Here is a 24,892-nt window from a genome sequence, read left to right as displayed (position 1 = left end):
TATAAATCTTTTCAAAAAAGATGCTGTTCGAGGTCATTGCCTTCAACGTGTTAATAATGATTGCTTCCTAAATGACTTATTTTATTGTTCGGAAATAAGATTGATGCGATTATATATTTTATTTTATGATGGTATCGGTTAAAATCAAATAAATTATCATTTATTAATTAAAATAATTCACTTAATTATTGAGCTTTTCAACATAAGTTCTTAAACTTTTTAGCGCAAAATTTAAGTGGTGGTTTAAGCACAACATATAATCATTTACTTCCAAAATCTTAAGATCCTTCGATCGAACGAACAATTTGATTTTATGCACACACCTGGCGTTTAATAATTGACTAATCTAAACTTATCCTAATCAAATCGATAGATTTAAAGGTCGCAAAACAATTTTCATCTAACCAACTATGTACGGTAAAAATTGCACGGTGATATCTTTGTTAATTGTTCAGTAAAAAGAAATTGAAAAACCATTTGGTGTATAACAGCCAAAAAATAACCAATTGGTAGTAGGGCCAATGGCTCAGATCAACCCTTCCAGACCCAACAGAACTGAACAGCTAATTTAAATCCGGGTAGTCCGGGTGGGAGCTTCGTGATACTTCGTTGACTACCGTACCTTGCCGAGCGTTCGAATTGTCCTGACAGTTAACGCGGCAAAATCAGTTGACCACGAACTTTGCTACCTAGTAGTTCTGTATATACGAGCTTTTTCATTCCATCGTCTTATCTCAATCGTGAATGTCGTGGTTTTTTAAATAAACTTTAAAAACATTATCAATTACCATGTAATTATCTTTTACTTTTAAGAATTAAATTAATTGGACTAAATCCGAAAGGATTTTGAAATAGTTTTCAAAAAAAATTAAGTTAGAATATGTGCTTGAAAATGACTGAAACAAGTGTCAGTGTTCGTGTGGATTACACCCTCTTCATCTTCACCATCGTAACATTTATCTGCGTTACGATATCATCAGCGTCGATTATCGGAGATGAATGCGACTGGACTGGAAGGTATTGTTAAGTTTATTTTAAAAAGAAACATAAAAAATACGGGAGTTAACAGCTTAATAAATAGCAGCCGACCCACAACACTGAATTAACCAAACGGAAATCCAAGTTAACTGTTGTACAAGAATAATAGTCGACCCACGGGTTTGTTGTTATCCGCAACGTTAACTTAAATTGAAGTAAATTCCTTGTTAAGATTGTTAAAAGCGGTGATTATTTCATTTTTTTTGTAATTTTTGATGTGACTCAAGGATATTATTTGCATACTTTATTTCCTTAAATTATGAATCACTCTTATTATAATTTGATGAACTTAACATAAAGAAAAACATTCAGAATTAAGCTCAAAAAGTTTTTTTAAGCTTATTAAGCATTAATTAGGATTCATTAATTTGTCACAAATCATGAGTATCTTTGCTTATGCTTCCTATTAGAAATTCATTAAGCAAAATTAAAATTACAGATATAACTGGTTTATGTAACATTCTATTTAGACGTCTTGAACTAAAAGTAGAACTAACACTAAACCTAGAACTAGAAACATTCGGGTTTAGCTGAACGTCTCTTAAGACTGCTAAACCCGAATGTTTCTAGTTGTAGGTCAACACTAGACCTACACTAGTTCTACCAACACTAGTTCTTATTCCAGTGTTACTTCTTGTTTTAGTTATATAGCGTTAGATTGTTGTATATTTTACATTGAACTAAAACTGGAACTAACACTAGACCTAAAACTAGAAACCTTCGGGTTTAGCCGTCCGTCTCTTAAGACGGCTAATCCCGAATGCTTTTAGTTCTAGGGCTAGTGTTAGTTCTAGTTTTAGTTGTTATTCAGCAATTTTTATTAAATTGTTGTATACGAAACTAGAAAGTTTCGGGTTTAGCCGTGCATCTTCAGTCAAAAAATATTTGTAAATAGTACTTTCTCTATCGGAAAATTACATCTTCGTTAATAGGTACGTTTACGGTATACCTAGAGGGGCGTGTTGTCCTCGATATAAAAGATAATTGTAAGGATACGCCCCTGGCGAAAACAACTCATTACCGCCGACCAAAAGCGGCAAATCAAAATCACTCTTTACGCTCGGGTTGCAATGGGAGATAACTGTTAATTCCTCGGGCCTCACATGAACTGTCCCAGATTGGGATTGATTATCGTTATGCTCGAATCTTGAATGTAATTGCGTTAAATTCGTACCAAAGAGAAGAACGATTTCTTATTTTATTAATCGATTTACATATCAGGATCGATTCGACGATGGCCTGCCACCGATAACGTCCCAATTAAGTAATTCTTTAAAGGATATAAACTCGTAAAACTTTTTTAAATTTTATTTGGGGAAAGTTACATCTAAAGATATTTTATTTAATTGCATATGTATAAAGAGGAATGATTAAAAGATCAAAAGAACCGCGAAGTAAATTTTCTTTTTAACGAAAGAAAAGAATTTTTTTGAGGTGATTATAAAAATCCTTATAAAGACAAAATAAGATCCTTAGTGCACACATTACACATCATCGAGATTCTTGAACTCATCATCTGAGTATCTGCAACACGTAGAATTACATAAATTACAAGGCTTGAAAATCCCGTTTTTGGCTTTCATTAATGGAGGGTTCGCTGCTCCTCAAGCGACTAACTGGACTAAAATACACCTTTAATTAAGCGGTCACTCACGAAAACCTCTCTTCATCACAAATCGTTTAAAAATAGTGGCGAATCTAAGCTTTTTTTTATGGTATTAAATCCAAACATTTCGCGATGTTAATTGTTTGGGTGAAACTAAATCCGAGGGGTGAACCTCGTGAGAATCATCATATATCGCCGTTCACTGTTTAAAAAAAACCGCGAACATGTGCTGAAATCGGTCTTTAGATGAGCCAGAAGATGTCTGCTGATTTATGACGTGCCGCTGGCTTCGAAGAAGTCGTCATGGCTCGTCGTAAGAACTTGAAAAAAACTGGAACAGATTTTGACGGTAACGGGATCTGTTTTCTTCGTTATTCTTTGGTCATGGGACAAAAATTGCGACCAGTTTTTTACTTTGTTTGGTTTAATTTTTTAAATTAAGTTGTAAGGAAACCTTAAAAAATAGAGTTATTAACACTTAAATTATCGCCTGGTCAATTTAGTGAAAAGAATAAAAATCCATCTTCTATTTCATGTTACTCTTTGTTTATGAATAGAAAATCCTTGAAATTAGCCAAAATTTATAGTTTACTTAATATTTATGAGGAGTTTTTCTCCATTAGGTCTCCTGCCTTGGTAGATGCATTAAAACTTCATCAATTCGACTTTAAAGCTGTATCATTCCTAGATTAAGTCTGCATCAAGTGCATATCGAGATATTTCCTATAAAGTCTACATCATCTTGCAAAAAGTCCTCACCATGATTCTATCCAATCATGTTTGTACAGAATCAAAACTGCATCTATGGTTGCACCTAGATTCCTTCATGATTGCATAAAATCTTTGCACAATCCTTAAAATCCTTATAAATCAATTTGTACAGAGTCTAAAGTCTTGCTTCAGCTCTCTATCAAGTCTACATCAAAGAGTTTATGAGTTCTTCAACATTGCATAAAAGCTCCCTATATCATTATTAAAGTTGCTTTATGTCTTTCAAGCTTGAATCAAATCTTGATTATGTGTCCTGTCTAAGCTGCATCAAGTCTACTTTAAACCCGACAACTCCGTGTAATATCTACAACAGCTCTGCATCGATTTCTTATCATGTTTCTATCAAATTATGTCTATACAAAATCAAAGAAGTCTACGTCAAAACTGCATGTATGAGTGCATCCAGATTATATCAATATTACATAAAATCTCCATACATCCTTATTTAATCTGCATTATGTTTTCGAAGTCTGAATGTAACCTCCATTCCAAGCTCGACAACTCCGTATAAAGTCCACAATATCTCTGTATCGATCATAATAGATATATCAAAGCTCTATCAAGTTCTTATTAAATTTGTATAAAGTATTTGAAATCTGCATAAAATATCCATTATGTCTCTGGCCTTATAAATGCATTGCGCCTTGATCAAGTTTATTTTAAATCTTTGTTAAACCTGCATCAAATATCTGCCAAACTTGCATCGAGATTACTCCGTATAAGTTTACACCACCTCTACATTAATCCTCGCGTGTCTATGTTAATCATACATCTAGCAGTGTATCAAGACTCCTTCAAGGTTGCATAAAAATTCCATATAGACCTTATTAAATCTTTATCGTATTTATGAAACCGGCACCAAATCACTATTATGTCTCCTAGGTTTATAGATGCAGTGCGCCTGCATCAAATGCAGTTTAAATGTCTATCATGTCTGCATCAAATTTCCATCACGTCTTCATTGGGACAATTATGTATAAAGTCTACGTCATCTCCACATCATGATGATGTTTCTATGAAGTCAAGACTGCATCATACTTCTATGGGGTTTGCATTAAGTCCCATCAAAATAACTCCGTATAAAGTCTGCATCATCTTTGCATCACGTTCTTATTACTATGATTTGATTCTACCGTTCTTAATGTTTTCACCGACAATATCCCCTACTTTACGGACTCACTGTATAATGCCCTACACTATGATACCCTATATTCTGCAACAACAAGACAACTCAAGTTAAAATGACATTCACAATAAAAGTACGAAAAGTTATCATTATGAAGGATTATCAATATATGTATAATGAGCCTCTATTGTATGTACATATTTTCATCTTCTTGTAATTTTGTATTTTTTTTGGCAACGTCATTAAATGCTTTACAAATATTAATTATTACCATCAAAACAAATTACGGATTATTAATTTTTCAAACAACATTTCTTGAGTTATTTGGTTTTGGCAGTAATGCAACGATGTTTTTTATATTTTACGCATATATTCAAAACTGCTCAACAATTTTTTGTATGTCACTTGTTTTTTATTTTATTTTAAACTAAGAATAAATGATGAAGTGCTAACGCCACAATGAATCATCTATAAACGATTTCAATCTAAGTAAATCATTTTTTTTTACTTATACGTGGTTTTATATAATACACATTTAATCTAAAACCACACAGAAAAGTAATCATATTATCTTTGTGATGTGGTTGTAATCCAAACATTATTTCTAACATTGAATTTTTTATCTGTTAAATATCTTCTGTCAAATAAAATTATTACTTTATTTTTAATCGAAGGATATTTCACGTTGTAAGACGTGAAACATGACTCCACTTTATCCCTTTTATCTTTGGTACACTTTGAAGGTGGATGACAATAAATACGTGGGCACGAAGAGAGCACGAGGGTCATCACACTGGCCATATAGGCATGCATCTCTGTCGCTCTGTCCTCCTACTCTTCCTCCTCCTTATATTCCACTGGTGGCGCTTCGTTTTTATGGAACATGTCACCTCAAGCCGCTACCCACGCTTTAACCCAAGATAAAACTTGCTGTTGTTGCCCCATTATAACGTTGTGCAAGCGGTCTTAAACAGCCAGGTCTTCATCCAAGTCCTCAACCGTTGAAGAAATACAACTTCTGTCGCGATATTGACAATGGCAATTAATTTACAACTTCTTTGATGAAACACCCCTATCTATTTATCGCATGGACTTAGAAAAAATATCAGTTTACAAAACTTGAGACGAAAAATTTTTTTTAAGTGGTTTTTTAACTTTTATTTTCTTTTTTAGCCCATAATAAAGTATACCTTTCAATAAGCATAATAATTAAGTTCACATCAAGGCTTATTAATCTCATTCGTTCAATAACCATTGTGTTATAAGGTTTTTAAGCGTTCCCTAAAAGATATCATCTATCTGGTCCCTAATTAAGGGGCATTAAAGGGAAACTAAAAGTGGACCGTTCGAATTTCGAGCACGAGCCAAGACGAACTCAGAAAACCGCTCAAAGGCCCGATCGATCTCAGAGGGCGCTCGAGTGCTTTGAGCAAATCCAATCCGTTGGATTCGAACTGGTCGGAAACACGGTGCTCGCCACAAACGGCACGCGCGATCTCTCTTCGGTGTCCTGGGCACGAGTCGCAACCACTGCTGCCAATGACATGTAAATTATTATTAAAACCGGTCTTAGAAGTGTTATGCGGACTGGATTATTCGTTATTTTCTGACTGCAAAAGTTGGAAACAAGGACGTTCTGACCTGTTTTTCTGCCTAGAAGCAAAACCGCAAATTAAGTTGTTTCAAAAACCGCTCATTTTAAAACAATACATGTTCATTTCGTTTTTAGGTTTATGTATGTAAGTTAAATCCATCAAGAGATTGATTGATTCATAAAATGTTTTGGTCCAGAATATATATTGGATATTACAACAAATTGTTGCCATGCCCATTTTTGTTGGTGGCACCAGATTTATCAGCATAACAATAGCATTAATGATCGTAGATGGAGGTGGGTTGTACACGGTTCATTTTATCGAAAATACGACCCCGTCTCGGGCCGGCACGCACCCACCGGACCACAACACAATCGACTTCTTTGCGGGTCCACGTGGGTGTGTGGACTTGCTCTACATTTTTCCTCGACCCGACTCAGCTGTTCCCGATCGAGAAAGAGGCAAGGAAAAGCTGTGGCCGCCCGAGATAATACAATTTATAGAGTAGACGTTGGGGCGTAGTGCGCGGCGTGAGGGGGCGTCTTGGACGTCGTAGTTGTTGGCGGACAAAGAATAGGAGTGGGTAGAAACGGCCGCAGCCCAACATTGCCGGCGGTCTTTTCAATTATTATTACAGCTCAACGTTGAACTGAAAACGTTTTACGTTCAATTTCCTTAAGAACATTTAACATCAAGTTCTACAAGACTTTTTAAACATCATTTCCTTTTCGATCACAAATTTATCTTTATACATTATATCACAAAAAAATAAGTAATAGATTGATCTTTTCGATGGTGAATTTATATTTTCTGAAAGATATTGGCGAGAAAAGTAGTTAGGAGGATATTGAAATGATAAAAAGTTTTCAATCATAGGATTAATTACCATAATAATATGTATATCCCTTTACAGAAAAAAATCTAAAGAGATCCCCCGAAGGCAATTAATTGAAGCCCTTTTTTCTATTGTACAGGAACTGTTCATATTGATGCGAAAAAGATGCTGAGTAATCCTTAGCCACTTTATACCATAATTCTATAGAAAGATAATCTTAAAAGACCTTCGTGCAAGTCACCTTTATGGAACGATTATAGGAAATCCATTATTTGATGGCCACTGGCCTTTTAAGTTACTAGATAGAAATTATGATGAGTCTATAACTATAAAAGCTTTCTTTTTCTTTTTACTAGAAAAAAGCCATTTTCAATTTTCAAACTAAATAAAAATAAAAATCGTTTTAATCAATATTCTTGTTAATTATTATTTATACGACTGATACTTAACCACGTGCAACTGACTGTTGAAACGCGTATAATTTTGTTCAAAACGAGGCTGTCACCATAAGTAGAAAGTTTCAGATTACTCTACAGTTCGCGCATTGCGACACGCGGGGCCGTAAAAGTGGACTTAGTTGTGACTGCCCGTGTAATTTATGGCCGTTATGGTACCGTGGGCGACCCGCTAATGCCGGCCTCTGATAAATCATTAATCTAAAATGTCCCGAGACCATTTCGGAGAGTTTTATTGTCGCCAGCGTGTTCGACCAGGTAGGCGAGGTCCCTAAAAATAGCGCAATAAAACGACGTGAGCGCGAGGTCGACCTGCACACACCGGCAGCGACCGTACCAAAGTTCATTAGGCCTCAGGACAATTGACAATAGGACTCCTTTATGACCGCGTGTTGCTAAAAAGAACCCTGTGATTGTATGACGATTCATGGAATTTCTTTTTTCGTCTTAATGAGCCTTGTATAACAAACGACTACCGCAAGCTCCTTTTTTAAAACGGTTTTGAATAGAGCCAACAGGTTGAATATGAGGATTAAGTGATTTATATACATATATTACAGTAAAACCTCGATATAACGGACTAATATGGAAAAGGAAGTGTTCATTATAACCTAAAGTCCGTTATATGAAAAGTTGAATGAATAATTTTTTAATGTACTCAAATTCGGAAACCTATCTACACCGTTGCGTTCATTCTACCTGGTTTTGTGTTTATGTAGTGGTGAATAAAACTAGAGCTAACATTAGCACTAGAATTAACACTAGACCTAAAACTAGAAACATTCGGATTTAGCCGCACGTCTCTCAAGACGGCTAAACCCGAATGATTCTAGTTCTAGGTCTTGTGGTAGTTCTAATGATAGTGCTAGTGTAAAACTAGAACTAGCACTAGACTTAGAACTAGAAACATTCGGGTTTATCCGTACGTCTCTAAAGACGGTTAAACCCAAATGTTTCTAGTTCTAGGTCTAGTGTTAGTTCCACTTTTAGTTCAATAAAAATATACAATAGTCTAACACTGAATAATAATTAAAACTAGAACTAACACTAGACCTGGAACTAGGAACATTAGGGTTAAGCCGAAGGTATATCTGAAGTCGATATCGATGTTTTATTGTATTTTTATATAATAGAAAAAATTGTTTCATAACTTTGCAAAATACCTATACTACCATAATAAATATCTATTCAAAACTCTTCTTATTTTTGCCATCATTATTTTAAATTAATGCAGATACGTCTAATAAGAGCTGCTATTAATTTCAAACTTACACACATGTTATAATTAAATTCATTTAGCTTATCTTTAAGTGAAGTGGTTATAGTTTGACCACCAAGAAATTTGAAATACATATTCATCATGACTTAATAATCTATTTAACGAGACCCTATACGCAGATAATTTCCCTTTTGGTTTTTCACAGCGCATACCTAATATTGATTAATTTAAAAGGAGAAAGTAGAAAATTATAAGATAATTGTAGGGTTGCCTGAAATTATCAATTAGTACTTAAACGTGTTCGGAATGAGAATTCTTGTAAATCTAAACACGATAAAATCGACCGTGTATCCGACCTTAAGCAGGGGAAACCATTACCGAGAAAATGCACGAGCGAGCAATTTGGTAATTAGCGATAATTAGGCGAGCTGAAAGGAAACCATAATAACACACCCGCGGACACAGATCGAAAAAAAGCTTTTAAGCAATTTGGCCACTAGGCAACGGGGCTCAATTCTTTTTTTGTCGAGGACTCAAATCGGTGCGCTTTGTAAGTGCCGTTCGACTCAAACACGTCGATTCCTATCGTGGCTAATAACAGAGAACCGCGTTGCCCGTGAGCACGCTTATCTTGATGACTTATATATTGCCTACTCATCTCGGATTGGTCTCATGTAAATGCTTTTATATTGTCGAGAAACTTTTTAAATTGTAAGTTTCTAAAAGCGCTCAACAATTTCTATGTTAATAAGATTTATAAATGAAAAAGGCAGACACCAAATCCTAAATCTTTATAAACGTATAGTGTTAAAACTTCCTCCCACATGTACATTTAAGTATCTAACACTTCAACTCTTTTTGATCCCATCGTAAGGGTGAGAAAACATCTGCAAGCCATCTCTTAATTACAAGTTATCACCACGGAACGGAAACACATCTACTTAAAATTTTAAAAGGAGTCCTCAACTAAAAGAGTATAAGATTTAAGAATGAAACTGTGTAACAAACACATGTTACTAGGCGAGAAGAGTTAACAAGAAGAAGCGGTATAACGACGATGAACGGGCGTTTGACGAAACATTGAAGAAGGTGCTTTCGGTGTACTTAAGGGTCGGCTCGTCTTTGATCGTCTCACCGCCGCATTACGAATTCGTAATAAACCACTCGGACAATGTAAATGCGGTTTTATTACCGTTGGTAAACCGTCACTTCCACTGGTAACGAGCTACCGTGTCCGTCTCAGGGGACACACTTTAACGAACTGACGAGACGTGTACCATCGTCGAAGAAAAATGCAATGAACACTCCACCACCAGAATATACTCCGTTGCTATTCTCTCTCGTGAATAGAACTCGATCGTTGTTCTTCTGAGAACCCCCTTTCTGGACAACCACAGTAACAACAACACGCGGTGGACTCCCAATAACGAGCTTATAAGATCGAGTAATGTATGCTGCCATTGTCGCTACAAACCATAATGGAGCGATCATTAAAATGTTAATGACCACAACCTCTGCTACGTGGAAAGCATGTCCCACGTGTGCTGACCGCTTTATATAGATATTCCGTGGCTTTTAAGGACGGGTTATAAGTCGTAAATGGACCTGATATATGTTTATCTCTGAGAGGATTTCGAGCTACTAAATCCGAGAGACGGCAATGTAGTTGATTTACTGGGCACTTTATGGTATTTCTCTAGTTGTAAAACATAAAAAGTGCTTAAGTTAAAAAAAAACGAATGACATTCAGATCTTGCTGACTAATGCTTATAGCACGCGCTATTGTTGTACACAAAACGTCCGGAATCAAATGACATACCAAAGATATTAAGTAACAAATTAAATAGAATTCTTTGTCAGCACAACATCTTAAGAATTAAATATATTAATTTCTTTCTAGTATGAGTACACAACTTGTAAACAAGTTATAAATAAAGTTTCTGTTTATTATGACACAAAATTATTACCCAATGTTGATTAAAACTTTTTAATGGTAATAGTTTTATTAACCTCGATACAATTTCATCAAAATCTCGCAATCTGTTTTGAAAAGGTAAGCAAAGTTCTTTTTAGTTGAAATTTCGCGTGCTAATAATAGACAGGTTTAACAAAAAGATTTCTTCGATGAAGGATGTGTTTATTACGCAAAGTGAGTTCATTTATTTTGCATAAATTTACCTTTGATGTCAGACATAGTACTTGCATCTTAGTTGTAACATAAATCAAGGACTTAAGAGCAATAGCAACTCTTTGTAAGTTTCATTAGTGAAAAATTTTCACAAATTTATTATATGCATACTTATTACAAAATCACTTACTCATAGTGTATCAGCAGTAATTGATAATTTGAAAGTATTACGGCTTCAGCATGTTCTATGTATATGTAATTGTGTGATGTCTTCCTTATTTCCAATTTCCTCCTATAATAAGTTCTATGTCAGTTATGTTGCGATTGTAATATTTGTCTGTTAGCCACTAATTGTCTTTTTTTATGTTAACATAATCATCTCTTCAAGTCTCTTCTGTGTGACTAACAACAGGTGGTAGGTTTTTTCCTGTATACTGGGACTATTTCGGCTAAATCTTCCTCTTTACTGATCTAGCAGCGAACTTTTTTTGTTATCAACTCCCTTTACTGAGGGCCATTTCTTCCTTTCTCGTTATCCCTAACTTTGCTTCCCACTGAGGTTGGTTTCCACAGTCTTTTGCAGAGTTGACCAGCTTGGAGGTGAGAGTCAGAATTGGGTAGCAGAGGCTAAGGAGAGACTAACGGGATTATATTGATATACAGGATATTTGTTGGTCATAGCTGAACACTTTGCTACTCAAGGTTATACACGCAGTGTCATAATCTCATTGTAGGTTGTACTGATGCCATTGAGTCATGTCTAACATTCATCAACCCCCTAAATCTCAACAGTGAAGTAGACGTTTTTGAGTCAAAAATCACTCATGAGCATTGCATTTTTTATTGAAAACCAGTAGTGATAACTGGAAAAACAAGGAGTACGCAAAAACAGTCTTCAAAAAAAGAAGAGATTTTCTTATTTGATAACAAGCTAATATCAGAGTTATAGGACCAAAGGATGTGTGAAATTTCCTGTACCTGCGTAGTATAATACAATCCCCAAAAAAACGGGTAGGTGAAATGATAAGCTGTTGGTTGAAAAGCATTCCAATATACTTTTACAATTATGCCTCTTACAATAATTGCTCCTCTCAAAACATATTAAGACGAAGCACAAAAGCAAACTCTGCTTCAGAAATCTACATACTATTATCTACGGTTATCTACACCAATGTAAAAAATCCAATCAACAAGTTTGTTCTCTATCACAGAATTTCAATAAATGAAATGACTATTGTTAAAAATTGAAATGAAGGTTTTTTGTTCAGCATGTTTAAAAATATATTTAATAAAAAAATTTGCTATGACTGTACAAAATGTACACAAGATGAAATCACCAAAGCATAATTTCTTAACACCTTTATTATAATTCATATAACAAGAGTTACGAAGACAAGTCACTATATTCACTTCAAGGTTAATATTATAAACGTATACACCATAGACAATGAACACCTGCTAGGTAAATGAGTTCCTTCCATTATTACACACCGAGACACAATGACCCGTGCTGACCTCTGAGGTCACGACACATCTCTTTTCCACCTTTATATTTCGCAATACATTTCGTAAATAATTTTTAAAAAATCCATTCCAAATCGTACACCAACACATGAGATGACCGCAAACTGAAAAGATTTATTAGTCTGGGTTCGAAGAGAGAGGTTCGGCCGAGAATCAACTCTATCCCTTAGGGCAAAACGAGAACTGTTATTACATTCCGAGCTAATCACGAACCCGAACCGGACGAGTTTTCGAAGGGTGTGGAGGCGCAAACCGACCATGATAGCGTCGACTATTAGCGAAAATTGACAGGTGCGTATGAATCGGGGAACACCCTTTGTCGCCGTACGCCGTTTTCTATACGCCGGGAATTATTATATTCCCGAATAATGGGGTTAGAGAACGAAGAGGCCAGTCACGATTCTCTTCTTTGCCGTTCGTACCCGGAGGGTGGTTGCGCCCACCAATGCAACCAATGACCTAACGCAACCTTAACAGAACCGCCGCAAAGAAAGAAGATAAAAAGAGAAGAAGGATTAAGAGAGACAAAGAGGAAAGGTGCTGGTTTAGCCCTCGGGGTTCTAACAGACGTGCTTAATGAGCTTAGCGTTGGAAATTAATTTGTTAGGAGATGTGGGGGAAAACTTAAATGCGGAAATATGCAAATGATTATTATAGAGGTTTCATATTTATACGTCCTTTATAGCGTTATTATGCTTTAAGCTATTTACAATTTTTCTTAAGAATTAGTTTAAGCAGTTTTTGTAATTTGAGAATATCGTTTTAAATAACAAGAAAACGAGAACTTTTTCGTAATCATCAGTTGCAAAACTACTTAAACTAGAAAAAATCAAACAGAATTTGTATTATTTAACATTCTAAATGTAAACTTACATAATGGAATACTTCTTTGCATTTTTCTTACAAATACGGATTGCAATCGAAAGCGATTTCGAATTCGTTGAAATTCGTAAATAGAGTGAAGTTAATTGCAACCATCATTGTACTGATATGGTAAAGATATGTAGAGCTTTCTCGTAAATACAAATCGTGAAGGTAGTTGAATAATCGAATTACGACCCAAATTACGACTGAGATTGAAAGAGTTACAATTTACGCCGTGGTTTTAATTACGGCGACCACTTGAGGAGACGTCGGGAGCGAAAACGTGACCGCGCCGGTTCCTCGACCAATAAATTTTAATTGCTTAATTAAATTGTTGACGGTTTCGGAATGATCTGCACTAACCGTTAAGTCGACGACGACGTAAGAGGAGCAATAATTTCTTTTTTTTTACCTGGGCAAATTAACGGGCTCACGCTGAGATTGCATTTCTTTCAACCATCCTTGTTACAATAAGAAAAAATAAATTGAAGAAACAGTACTAATCACAGTATAGTTATTGCAATACGCAAATCGCGTATTATAAAATAAATACTGTGATATTGGTTGCATATTTGCAATGATGACGTAGGGTACGATATTTAATTAACACACTGTATAATTCATACCCTACTAGGGCTTCTATTTATAACTTCCTATTTCATTTAATTATTTTTAATCTGATACAGTAATTACAATTCGAGTTTTAACAAGAACATTCTAAACGTTGAGGCTTGTTAAGCTTTTAATTCTCGATGATAGCACATCGAATGCCACTTAAAATAAATATAAAGTTAATTTTATATAACCCAATTAGCAATACTTGGGTACAGAGATCAACAGTGTCTATCCATTAGAACGCCACTTGTAAGTTTACGGGCCAGTGGAACCAAGTCAAGAGTTCTCACGCACTCCGCTTTTCACTGTTTATTTTCATTCACGGTGGAAAAACGGTTCAACCATTACACGCCTGTTTACGGCGAAGAATACTTAACATCTGTCTCAAATCTCGCTATTTCGTTCAAATTTAAAAAATTATTTAAATTGTTTTCTTAAAAGAAAAAACATTTCAGAAAGAAATGATGTCGAAAAAAAAAGAAATCATTAAGAAAGACAAATAACACAAATTTTCTTAACGACCGTAACCTCTAAAGTTTCTCAGACCCACGTAGTTCCTTGGACACGAACTGAAATCGTGGGTGTAGGTGAGAATCTAAACGGTAATCTTGACCTCTAATTGCCGAGAGAGGATCCCGACAACGCTTCATTGGCGTTGGTGGCGAATTGCGCAATGGAAATCCTCAATTTCCACGTCTTAAACATGCACTCTTGAAAGTGAGGATGTCGAAACTGGGGTTTTAAGATGACGTGTAGGACGTACTGCCCACACGAAAACAACAGAACTTGAAACGTTTAAATTCTCGTGTTTTTGGTTCTTTTTCGCGAAATAAATATCACATGGTCGGAACCATAATTTTCGTCCGAGTATAAGATCACGTCTATTTATAACGTCGCGGAGGGCAAAACAATCGTGGAAAAGGTTAATTGGACAGCCCAATTAAGAATAATTTAAGCTACTCGTATTCATCTATCTCTTCGACGGTTGTTGTCGTGCATTTTAATTTTAAATGTAACGTCAATCGACAACAATTTTATTTTTTTATGCTGATCTCAAACACTTAACTACTGAAAGTTAGGTATACATATGTAAAAATATTTATGATTTTTTTTTCTTACGATGTTGATTGGAAACAATCTTTTTCATTAAGATTACTTTCTCTGCTGAATCTATGCGGAATTAACATCGATTTATTTTGTTGGGATGTTGAAAATGAAAGGACACTTTTTTATGATTTACTGTTTAAGCGAAATTTGAAAGCGTAGAGGATAAAGAAAGTTAATAAAAAAACATATTAGTAGCACTGGTAATGGAAGAGAAACAGAAAAGGAACAAAATAAAGGGTCAAAAGCAAAGAAAATGCAAAAATCGTTCACATTTGAAACAGTCATTAGGAAACCTAAGAATTTGACTCAGGTTCAATAGCCCATAAACTGTAATGAGTTAATGAAATCTAAAAGTTCAGGAAAAGATATAAAAAGGGAAATCGAATAACAGATTATCGAGTTAGATAGAAACTGATTTAAAGCAGAGAGAAAGCAGTCAAAACTAAACAGTTTTAGGGGAAAAAATAGTATTGAAAAAGAAATGGAAATTAGTCGCGAGAGGGTTTTAAAAATAATTATATAACTTGTTGGCTGGTTTTGTTAACTGTAAACCATAATGGTAACTAATTGTATCAGATAGATGAACAAATGACATTTGCAATAGCAGCTTGGAACTAGCAGCTATTGCTAGTCCATTGAAATTCCATTGAAATTAAATTTTCATTAACAGTGACATTAAAGTTATTCAAGCAAGTGTAATTGAGGGATTATTAAGACAATGTAATATTGGAAAATTTTGGACAATGTTTACAAGGAAACATGTAGCAACAATGAGGAAGACATACTATATGCAGATGTTCTCCACATCAACGTTTAATATGTAAATAAAACTAAAGACAGACCCTGAAATAAATATTACATAAGCTTTTGATATCTGAAATTTGAAAGTAATAGGAGAAAAAAGACGGTCCGGAAATGAAGAAAAGAAAAGAACAGTTTACAACAATCAGTATAGACTGCAAAATATTGGGGCTACATCTCATACACTGCGAATCATTTAATAAGCAGCTTTCTGTAGCCTTAAATACTGGAAAATATCGCAAATCTGTGACTGATATATTTGCATGTTGAATAATCCAAATTTAGCACAGAAATTTTGTTGAGTCTACCAGGTGTGTAAATATATAACCACAATTCTTATATAGAATATTTATTGTATGATAATGATAAGAAAATATTGTATTCGTAGTATTGCTTATCGCTAGTTACGCATTTTTCTCACCAGTCTGACAAATTGTGGATAAGCACGTTAAAATGCTCTACTTAGGGAAACCAGTCATCGAATCATTTCTGTACATTTTCGTAAGAAGTGAAACGCTGCTGAGCAATTAGATGTCCCATCGAAGCAAATAAGCGGTAATCGGACGAAACCAAGTCTGATAAGTAAGCCGCGTGTGAAGGTATTTTCCAACTAAACGCCTTAATAGTTTCCTTGGCCAGCTTTGCTGTGCGTGATGGTGTATTATTATGAAGGAACATCACGTTATGTTGTCGTTTTACATATCCTGGTCGGGTTTCATGCTAAGCTTAATTCAAATCAAGCATTTCTTGACAGTAGCGTAGTATCAACAGTTTCGTCAGATTTTAGCAGTTCGTAATACAAACACGGAGCATTGTCTTCCTTCCATGGCGATTTGGCCATGCAATCATTGTATTGCTTGGAGTTACTTTTACGCTTATGATTCTCACAATATCACTTATCATAATCACCTTTCATCGCTAGTCATAATTCGATGTAGAAATGACTTTCTTTTGTATCTGGCAAGTGGGCAAATGGTTTTTCAGTTTTCTTGCTGTCTTTCATTCAGTTCATGTGGAACCCATTGTCTCATCTTTTCCATAGCTTTCAAACATATAGAGACGGTTTTTACCAACAGTATGCTCACCGTAACCTTCGACAAGCATTTTTCAGCAGTTTTCTTCAAATGATAACAAAAAATCAACGGTGTTCACAAATCGTAGCATCCAGATACAAAATTTGACATGTTCAACACAATTATAAACTATGCTGTTGTATGAATCTTGTATCGTTGTGAGTTGCAAATCTTTGGTTGATGTGGATCAACAAATGGAAATGCAGTTTGATGATAATTACATTAATCTATGCACAAATTTAGGTATCATATTTACACACCGGATATATAATTTGAATTTTTATTGTAATACAGCCTTGATCAAATTCATGCTTGAAATACCTTTTAATGTAGAATGAATCGTATTTTACAAATGAATTACATCATCTTTACGGGAAGATTTAGGGAAAAGGCAGAGCACTTGAAACATTTTTTTGTACTACTCAAAGATAAGATGTCATTCCATAATAGTTTTTAACAGTTATAGTTTTGCATAAAATTACTTATTTGTCTAACAAACAGTTATTACTCAAAAATGGAAGAACACTACTATCATGTCACATCAATTCAAGTCACGGATAAATTGTGTACACTATCGTTTCATGTGGTATTCATTCACACCATTAACTTCACGTGCGATATCTCGTTTTTATTTTTCTGTCTGCTTGCTTACTTTTAGTGTTTACGTTAGAACGTAGTTGAGTATTTCATTTCAATTGAAATATCGCGATAAACATATTTATCAATAAGAAAGATATCATCAACAATTTCGCATTTTTAGTAAATCAAATACATTTAGGAGAAAATGTTGTAGATGAAAATTGTGTGTACTGATCCAACAAAACGTAATCCGCTACCTAATATTACCCACCTAAAATAATAAATATTACTGATTTAAAATTCCGAATATTTAAAAATTGACAACATTTCAAAATATGGTTCAACAAAATGGTTTATAAGTAATAAATTAAAAATGATAGGTGAGAATAATATTAATAAAAATTGTTCATAATAAATCACAAAAACCTAATTCATAAACGATTTCTTTGTAACTATTTTTCAGTTTTGGTTATATACTGTAAATGCTCAAATGTCAGAATTAACGTTTTTGAATGATATTGTTTATTATAATTAAAAAACTAAAAATGCTAGGAGAAAACGTTGTGGATGAAAATTGTTTGCAATGAATCAAAGAATCGTTATTCATAAGCGATTATAACCTATCTATGATAATTACCAACCTAGCGGGTTTTAAATTTCAAATATTTGAAATATGACGCAATTAGCAACAAAATGGTTTTACTCAAAAATGAAAAACGAATGTTTCTAGTTCTAGATCTACGTATTTAGCCGCACGTCTCTCAAAACGGCTAAACCCGAACGATTCTAGTTTTAGGTCTTGTGTTAGTTCTAGTGATAGTGCTAGTGTAAAATTAGAACTAACACTAGAACTAATATTAGACCTAGAACAAGAAACATTCAGACGTTGCATTTTATGTGGGACAAAGTAAGTAGCTAGGCCCTGGTTTCTATGGAAATATATTTTAGTATATTGCATTTTAAGTGAAATTCACTGTATATTGTGGGATATAACATTTAAAGAAGTATTTTAAGTATTTCCTTTAAAAATAACTTTTTCTACACATCACTTTCGTTTTAAAACACATTAATTTTGAATAACCCTATAAAACCTAATTCACTAAAACACCGGATATTATTTCTCGAAATAAAATTTTATGATCCAATTATTTATACTTAAATGATTTTTAAGTTTTATTTTTTCTATGTTGTTACCGGAAGTGAAACGTGAAGACAAATTGAATTCGTCATATAACTTTGAGTGCGCATTGAATAAAATCGAGTTTTTACAACTCGGTCATGTAGCAATTAACATTTAATACGTCGTTCTGTTTTTATATCCGAATGAATAATAAGTAAAAGTATAATTGCGAAATCGATTCCGGTAGGCTTTCTCTTTCCCACAAACGACATCACATCGTATGGTTCGTTGCGACATTTACTTCATTGTCTCCATAAGGCATAAGAGAAAAAAATCTTATAATTTCCTGTTTAAAAGTGCGGGTTATTAAATCCAATTCACATTATACAAGTGGTAACTACAAATACTAAATTACCTACATGGATTTGTTGGATACGTTAATAAGCAAACGTAAAGTTGTTGACTTACATACTTCGAAGTTCAATTAACGTGGAATTACCTGTTGTGGTTGTATGCTTATTACCAACGTTTCTTGCATTCTACAAGTAGAGTTCGTTACGAATCTAATTACGAAATGAGGAACGTGTATAATTGAATGTGGTAACTTGCAGTTTTGTTACTGTATTATTTGCTAGTATATTATTTCTTGCTGTTATAATTTTGTGTATAAAAAGATGTGATTTTAAAACGAAATTTTATCTTTCCCTCTTAAAACGCGCGCCTTTTTTCAAACCAATTTCTTAATGGTTAAGGGTGAGTAGGGTGGAGAAATATCAAGTTTCATCCGCTTTCGGGGTCAACACGTGTCGGTGAACGGTTTTTTCTAGTTCAAGGAAGTCCTATCTCAGAATTTCCTATCAGTTGCCAAGATAAACAAACCATAATAAATTTTAAACTCGACAACTTCGTATCTTTTCCTCCAAAAACGATATCTTTTGCGAAAGACGAATTAGTTTTAGATAAACTATCACCGAACCATAAAATTTCCCAAAAATTATTGTCGGTTTGTCTTTAAGCTTTTAAACACATCATATGTTATTCATTGGTTTTAAACCCACCCGTTCACGCTTATTATCGTCTACCATTTCGTCGGATGTACTTTGAAACTTAAGACTTAAAATTGCTATCACGTGGGCACAGTTAATGACCCAAAACTTTTCGTGTATTAACTTAAAATCGTCTTCTTCTTTAAAATTTTACCAACATCGAGCGGTTTCGCTCAATTAAACCCTTTGATAACCGCTCAACATGAACGAACGCAAATCTCGCCGTAATCCGATCAGTCTCTTCTTCAGCAATAAGAACAACGAAATAAAACGAAACTTGATTCTTGAAAAGTAATCGGAACCCGGGATTCAAGTATCACTATTTAACCCTCTTATAAAGGGCTGTTCGAAAAAAATATTAGGTTCGGTCATCGCGTGCCTGCAAAAATTCATGTTAAAATAAAAAAAAATACAAAAGAAATCAAAACTGAAAAGGAACCAAACAAAGTTAACTTGGAAGTTGCTAACCGGATTAGAACGTATGGAATGGGTGTGGTCGTTGTTACGAGGTTTAGATGTCTTTCTCTGTTCACGATCTTGGTGAAACGAGGCTACTTTTACCTTGCCCATACGGAAAATGCAATGGCCTGTGGTAACAAACCATTTTAAGTGTAGTTTTTTTTAGAACGAAGAAATTGAACGAGTTTGAGCGAGCTAAAATTAACTCCAAAACAAATATTCATTAAGTGGTTATTTTCACTTTCACTTATACGGTTGTGATCTTAAGTGTTATGTACTAATTGTATTAATTTAAACTGTTTTCGGAGTATTTTAAGTTACCCATTAATATGTATCTCCTTGTTCATGTTGACCGTAGCAACTTTTCGCGATATTACCCAACGTATCGTTTTCCGAGTGGTTCGTAAATCAACGTCACCATGCGAAAGCGAATCGTAATCCGGCATTTAAAGAACTCTCACCTCAACCTCTGGTTGGTGATTTTTCACCCGAAACTAAAAAGCAATCGACGTTAATTGCTGATTGATCGAGAATAAAAAAATAATGATAACATCTGGTTGTTGAAATAACGAGTTAAACGATTTAAAAGCTCAAAAAATTTCGTTACGTTTTCTTTGATCATGGGCACGAGGATCGTCAAGTATGCGAGTTAGCGTTTGCTATTGGAAATTGGACGCGTTCATCCAATTTATTGGACAAGCTTGTATCGATGGCCAACATATGTTGTCTTTTATTCGTGCCGATCTCGGTAAAGGCAATCGTAATAACGATAAATTGCACCGTGGGCCTTTGTCAGTTTCAAGATGCCAACTTGAGCGTAGGATTATGCATCATCTCCGTTTAATAGTTCGCATATGTTAAGCGAAAGAGTTTCACGTAATGACTTCCTCGAGTTCACGTCGTATCATAAATAATAGTAGTTTCGCGCTTTAAGGCTATGATACAAATCACCCAATTTACCTTATTCGGTATAAAACACAACAAAAATCTTTTTTTAAATTTATTTTTTATTTTTTTTTCAGTGGTTTAACATCAACAGTATCAACGAGAGGTGTAACGCCAGTTTACCTTCGTTGTACAGCTGGAAGAGTAACATGGTTGTATCCCAGAGGTGCTTTAAGGATTCTTTTAAGGATACCAGCACAAGATAGAGAATTTAGAGCTTGTATAAAGCTACATCACGACGGTGGTAAAGATGTAGCCGCTCGCGTTTTCCTCGAGGGGCCAAGATCTTTGCATCCACTTTACGCCAACCAACATGTTGGGACGAAGGCTGTCCGGTAAGTTTTGTCTTTTTTGGTGTTGGAACGACAGCAAATCTAAACGTTTCTCTTATCGCAGATGCTTCAACAGCAAAAATGGTGCGGTCGCTCTGTACGTAGAAGCGAGTGATCCGGACAGTGTCGACAAGAGAGTTGCTGACATTGAATACGACTTGCAACCTTTGCCTAAAGGAGCTACTGGCTACGACCCATCAGAAGGTAAGGCGAAAAAGAATGACTCCGTATATGTATGTAAACATTCGAAGGCGGTGAATGTAAATCGAACAGCTAAAAATTTATTCGTTCCTACATAGGTTGCGTTAATTTCTTTTATTTTGTGAGGAATTTACATACACGTCCTCGACGACCTTGTAAAATTATTATTTAAATATATGCCTAAGTTGAAACTAAATTGATTCATATATTAATATTGATTTTGTTTCTTTTTTTCAGAATGTAGACCTTGCACTGGCGAAGAATTGGCACACGCTTTCTGTACGAGTGATTTAGGTAAAATACAAAAAAATAGATTATTTTTAAACTTTAAATAACCACATAATTTCTCGCTTTACATTATTACTTGTATAGTATTTTGATTATAACAAGAGAACCTCTCTACCGACTTTGATTAACAATATCTTATTCGAAAGCTTAATACTTGGCCAATAGGCAAGTGAAAATGCCCGATTCGAAAACTCTTTCGAATTTCGCTAACCCACTAAAATATTGGCATAGTTCACGAAAATAACACAAAATGACCTTTTTTAGGGGGCATAATTTGTAAACGATGTTCTCGATAATCAAAATCTCTACGTCATTCGATTCTCCATAGTTTCTTCTATCGAAGTCACAAAATGCATAATCTCGATTGTTTCCCATTAATATCGCGAAAAAATCGAAAATATTATAATTAAATGAAATGGTTGTTTTACATATTGTTGTTGGTAGAGCATGTGATTCGGAATGTTGTACAGAAAAAGTTTTAATATAAAGTTGTAGCTAACTTCGTTTTTAACAAAATTGCTCTTTTACATTTTGGCTCTCAGATGCATGAATATTGAGAAAAATTCGAATAAGTGAAAATTAGATAAAATCGTGGTTTTACATTTAGTTGTTGGTAGAGCGCGGAATTCAGAACGTTTTAGAAAAAAAGTTTTAGTATAAAAGTTGTAGCTAACTTTATTCTTAACAGTATTGCTCTTTTACACTTTTACTCTCAGATGCATAAATATCGAGAAAAATTCTAAAAAGCGAAATTTTAATGAAATAGTTGTTTTACATCTTGTTGTTGCTAGAGCACACGAATCGGAACGTTTTAGTATAAAAGTTGTAGCTAAGTTTATTCTTAACAGTATTGCTCTTTACACTTTTACTCTTAGATGCATAAATATCGAGATAAAATCTAAAAAGTGAAAATTAGATAAAATAGTAATTTTACATCTTGTTGTTGCTAGAGCACACGATTCGGAACGGATTAGAAAAAAGTTTTAGTATAATAGTTGTAGCTAACTTTATTCTTAACAGTATTGCTCTTTTACACTTTTACTCTCAGATGCATAAATATCGAGAAAAATTCTAAAAAGTGAAAATTAGACAAAATAGTAGTTTTACATCTTGTTGTTACTAGAGCACACGATTCGGAACGTTTTAGAAAAAAAGTTTTAGTATAAAAGTTGTAGAAAACTTTATGTTTAACAAAATTGCTGTTTTACAGTTTTGCTCTTAGATGCCTAAATATTGAGAAAAAATCGAATAAGTGAAAATTAGATAAAATCGTAGTTTTACATTTATTTGTTGGTAGAGCGCGGAATTCAGAACGTTTTAAAAAAAAGTTTTAATATAAAAGTTGTAGCTAACTTTATTCTTAACAGTATTGTTCTTTTACACTTTTACTCTCAGATGCATAAATATTGAGAAAAATTCTAAAAAGTGAAAATAAGATAAAGTAGTTTTACATCTTGTTGTTGCTAGAGCACACGATTCAGAACGTTTTAGAAAAAAAGTTTTAGTATAAAAGTTGTAGAAAACTTTATTTTTAACAAAATTTCTCTTTTATACTTTTGCTCTCAGATGCATAAATATCGAGAAAAATTCGAATAAGTGAAAATTAGATGAAATCGTTGTTTTACGTTTAGTTGTGGGTAGAGAACGGAATTCAGAACGTTTTAGAAAGAAAGTTTTAGAATAAAAATTATAGCTAACCGTATTCTTAACAATATTGTTCTTATACACTTTTGCTCCTATTGTTAGATACATAAATATCGAGAAAAGTTCTAAAAAGTGAAAATTAGATGAAATAGTGGTTTGGCATCTTGTTGTTGCTAGACCACACGATTCGAAACTATTAGAGAAAAAATTTTAGTATAAAAGTTCAAGTTTAGTATAAAATCATGGTTTTACATTTATTTGTTGGTAAAGCATCGGATTTAAAAAAAATGTTTTAGTACAAAAGTTGTAGCTAACTGTATTCTTAACAATTTTGCTCTTTGACACATTTACTCTCAGATGCATAAATATCAAGAAAAATGCGAATAAGTGAATTTATCAAATTTAAAATAACAAATTTTCAAATTTACGCAATTTAACTCAACCAATTACTTTTATCTTGTTTGTAAAAATAAAATTTCCGGCCAAGAAGATTTTGAAGAAACTAGACTCCAAACAAACCAAATATTTGTAAGATGGTTTGTTTTGGAGACTATCTAAAAGCAAACACGCGATAAAACTGTACCAGTTCTTGGAACTTTTACATTATTTACATCCTTAAATCGTCCAATGCAAAATATTTGTACAGTTATCAAGCATTTCCCGACGAACTATCATAAATTATGAAACCCTTTTGTTAACCAATCATATTAATAAAATAATTTCTTTTTATTTTTAGTTGCGAGGGGGATAATTCGCGGTGTTGAAAACGTGGATGATCTTCAAATATCAAAAGTGTATATGAAAGTTACGAAAATGATTCGACACACAACCGTGGATGGGTATTACAGGGATCTTGAAACCAATTCTATAGACATTGGAAATGAAGATGAAAATGACGTGGTGTTAAACATGCCTCAACATTGTGGTGTTAATTACGGTTTGGGAGAGTTTGTTTTTATGGCAAAACGAAAACTAGGTGACTTAACGATAAAGTGTGCTCCAAGATTGGAAGATTGGGCGACTTTATTGCATAAACTGTCTGACGAAGGCAAAGCCCATTGTGTATTAAGAAGTTAGCCGGTCTAGAGACTTACATTTTTGAGTAGCTAATTCTGTGATTGTATAGTATTTGGAAAGTTCTTAGATAAATTACGGTTCGAAATTTTTGTTAAACCACGCAGGCAATTTTGTGCAATTATTGCATGTATCATATAATTTGTAAATAATTAGTACTCCACATTGGAGGTGATAAATTCGTGTATTGTTATGTGTAAATAAAGTAAGATGATAAAATTTAAAAAAATTATATTTATTATGCAAAGGTTTTGTATGTAAGAAAAAAATATATTTGCGCCTAATTTTTGTTAATTAAATAATTAATGGCCCCGTTAAAATTGTATTTTTATATTTGTACAGAAATTGTCGTAAATATATTTTATTGTTATCGAAGAGAAAAGAATTATAATAAACTTATAACGCTGTACTTGTGCCGAAAAAATAAAAAACAACGAAAATCTTCAA

General features: G+C 33.9%; 1 protein-coding gene across 1 annotated transcript; it reads left to right on the top strand.

Moving 5' to 3' along the window:
• The first annotated feature begins 667 nt into the window (after window positions 1-667).
• On the top strand, window positions 668-24,892 carry LOC111422273 (meteorin-like protein). Its single transcript, XM_023055475.2, has 5 exons — window positions 668-1,017; window positions 20,984-21,241; window positions 21,303-21,442; window positions 21,677-21,733; window positions 24,108-24,892. Exons 1-5 carry the CDS (start codon window positions 881-883, stop codon window positions 24,446-24,448), a joined length of 933 nt encoding a protein of 310 aa, XP_022911243.1. The 5' UTR covers window positions 668-880; the 3' UTR covers window positions 24,449-24,892.

This window comes from Onthophagus taurus, chromosome 1, assembly GCF_036711975.1.
Source record: "Onthophagus taurus isolate NC chromosome 1, IU_Otau_3.0, whole genome shotgun sequence".
Classification (NCBI taxonomy): Eukaryota; Metazoa; Arthropoda; class Insecta; order Coleoptera; family Scarabaeidae; genus Onthophagus; species Onthophagus taurus.
The sequence above is the reverse complement of the archived record's forward strand: the minus strand, read 5'-3'. Positions and strand labels throughout refer to the sequence as shown.

Bases quoted from the DNA above. Each gene is read 5' to 3' on its own strand.
- LOC111422273 (XM_023055475.2), top strand. From the start codon at position 881: ATGTGCTTGAAAATGACTGAAACAAGTGTCAGTGTTCGTGTGGATTAC. The intron at 21,242-21,302 runs GTAAGTTTTGTC...CTCTTATCGCAG, and splicing joins GTTGGGACGAAGGCTGTCCG to ATGCTTCAACAGCAAAAATG. The intron at 21,734-24,107 runs GTAAAATACAAA...TTTTATTTTTAG, and splicing joins TTTCTGTACGAGTGATTTAG to TTGCGAGGGGGATAATTCGC.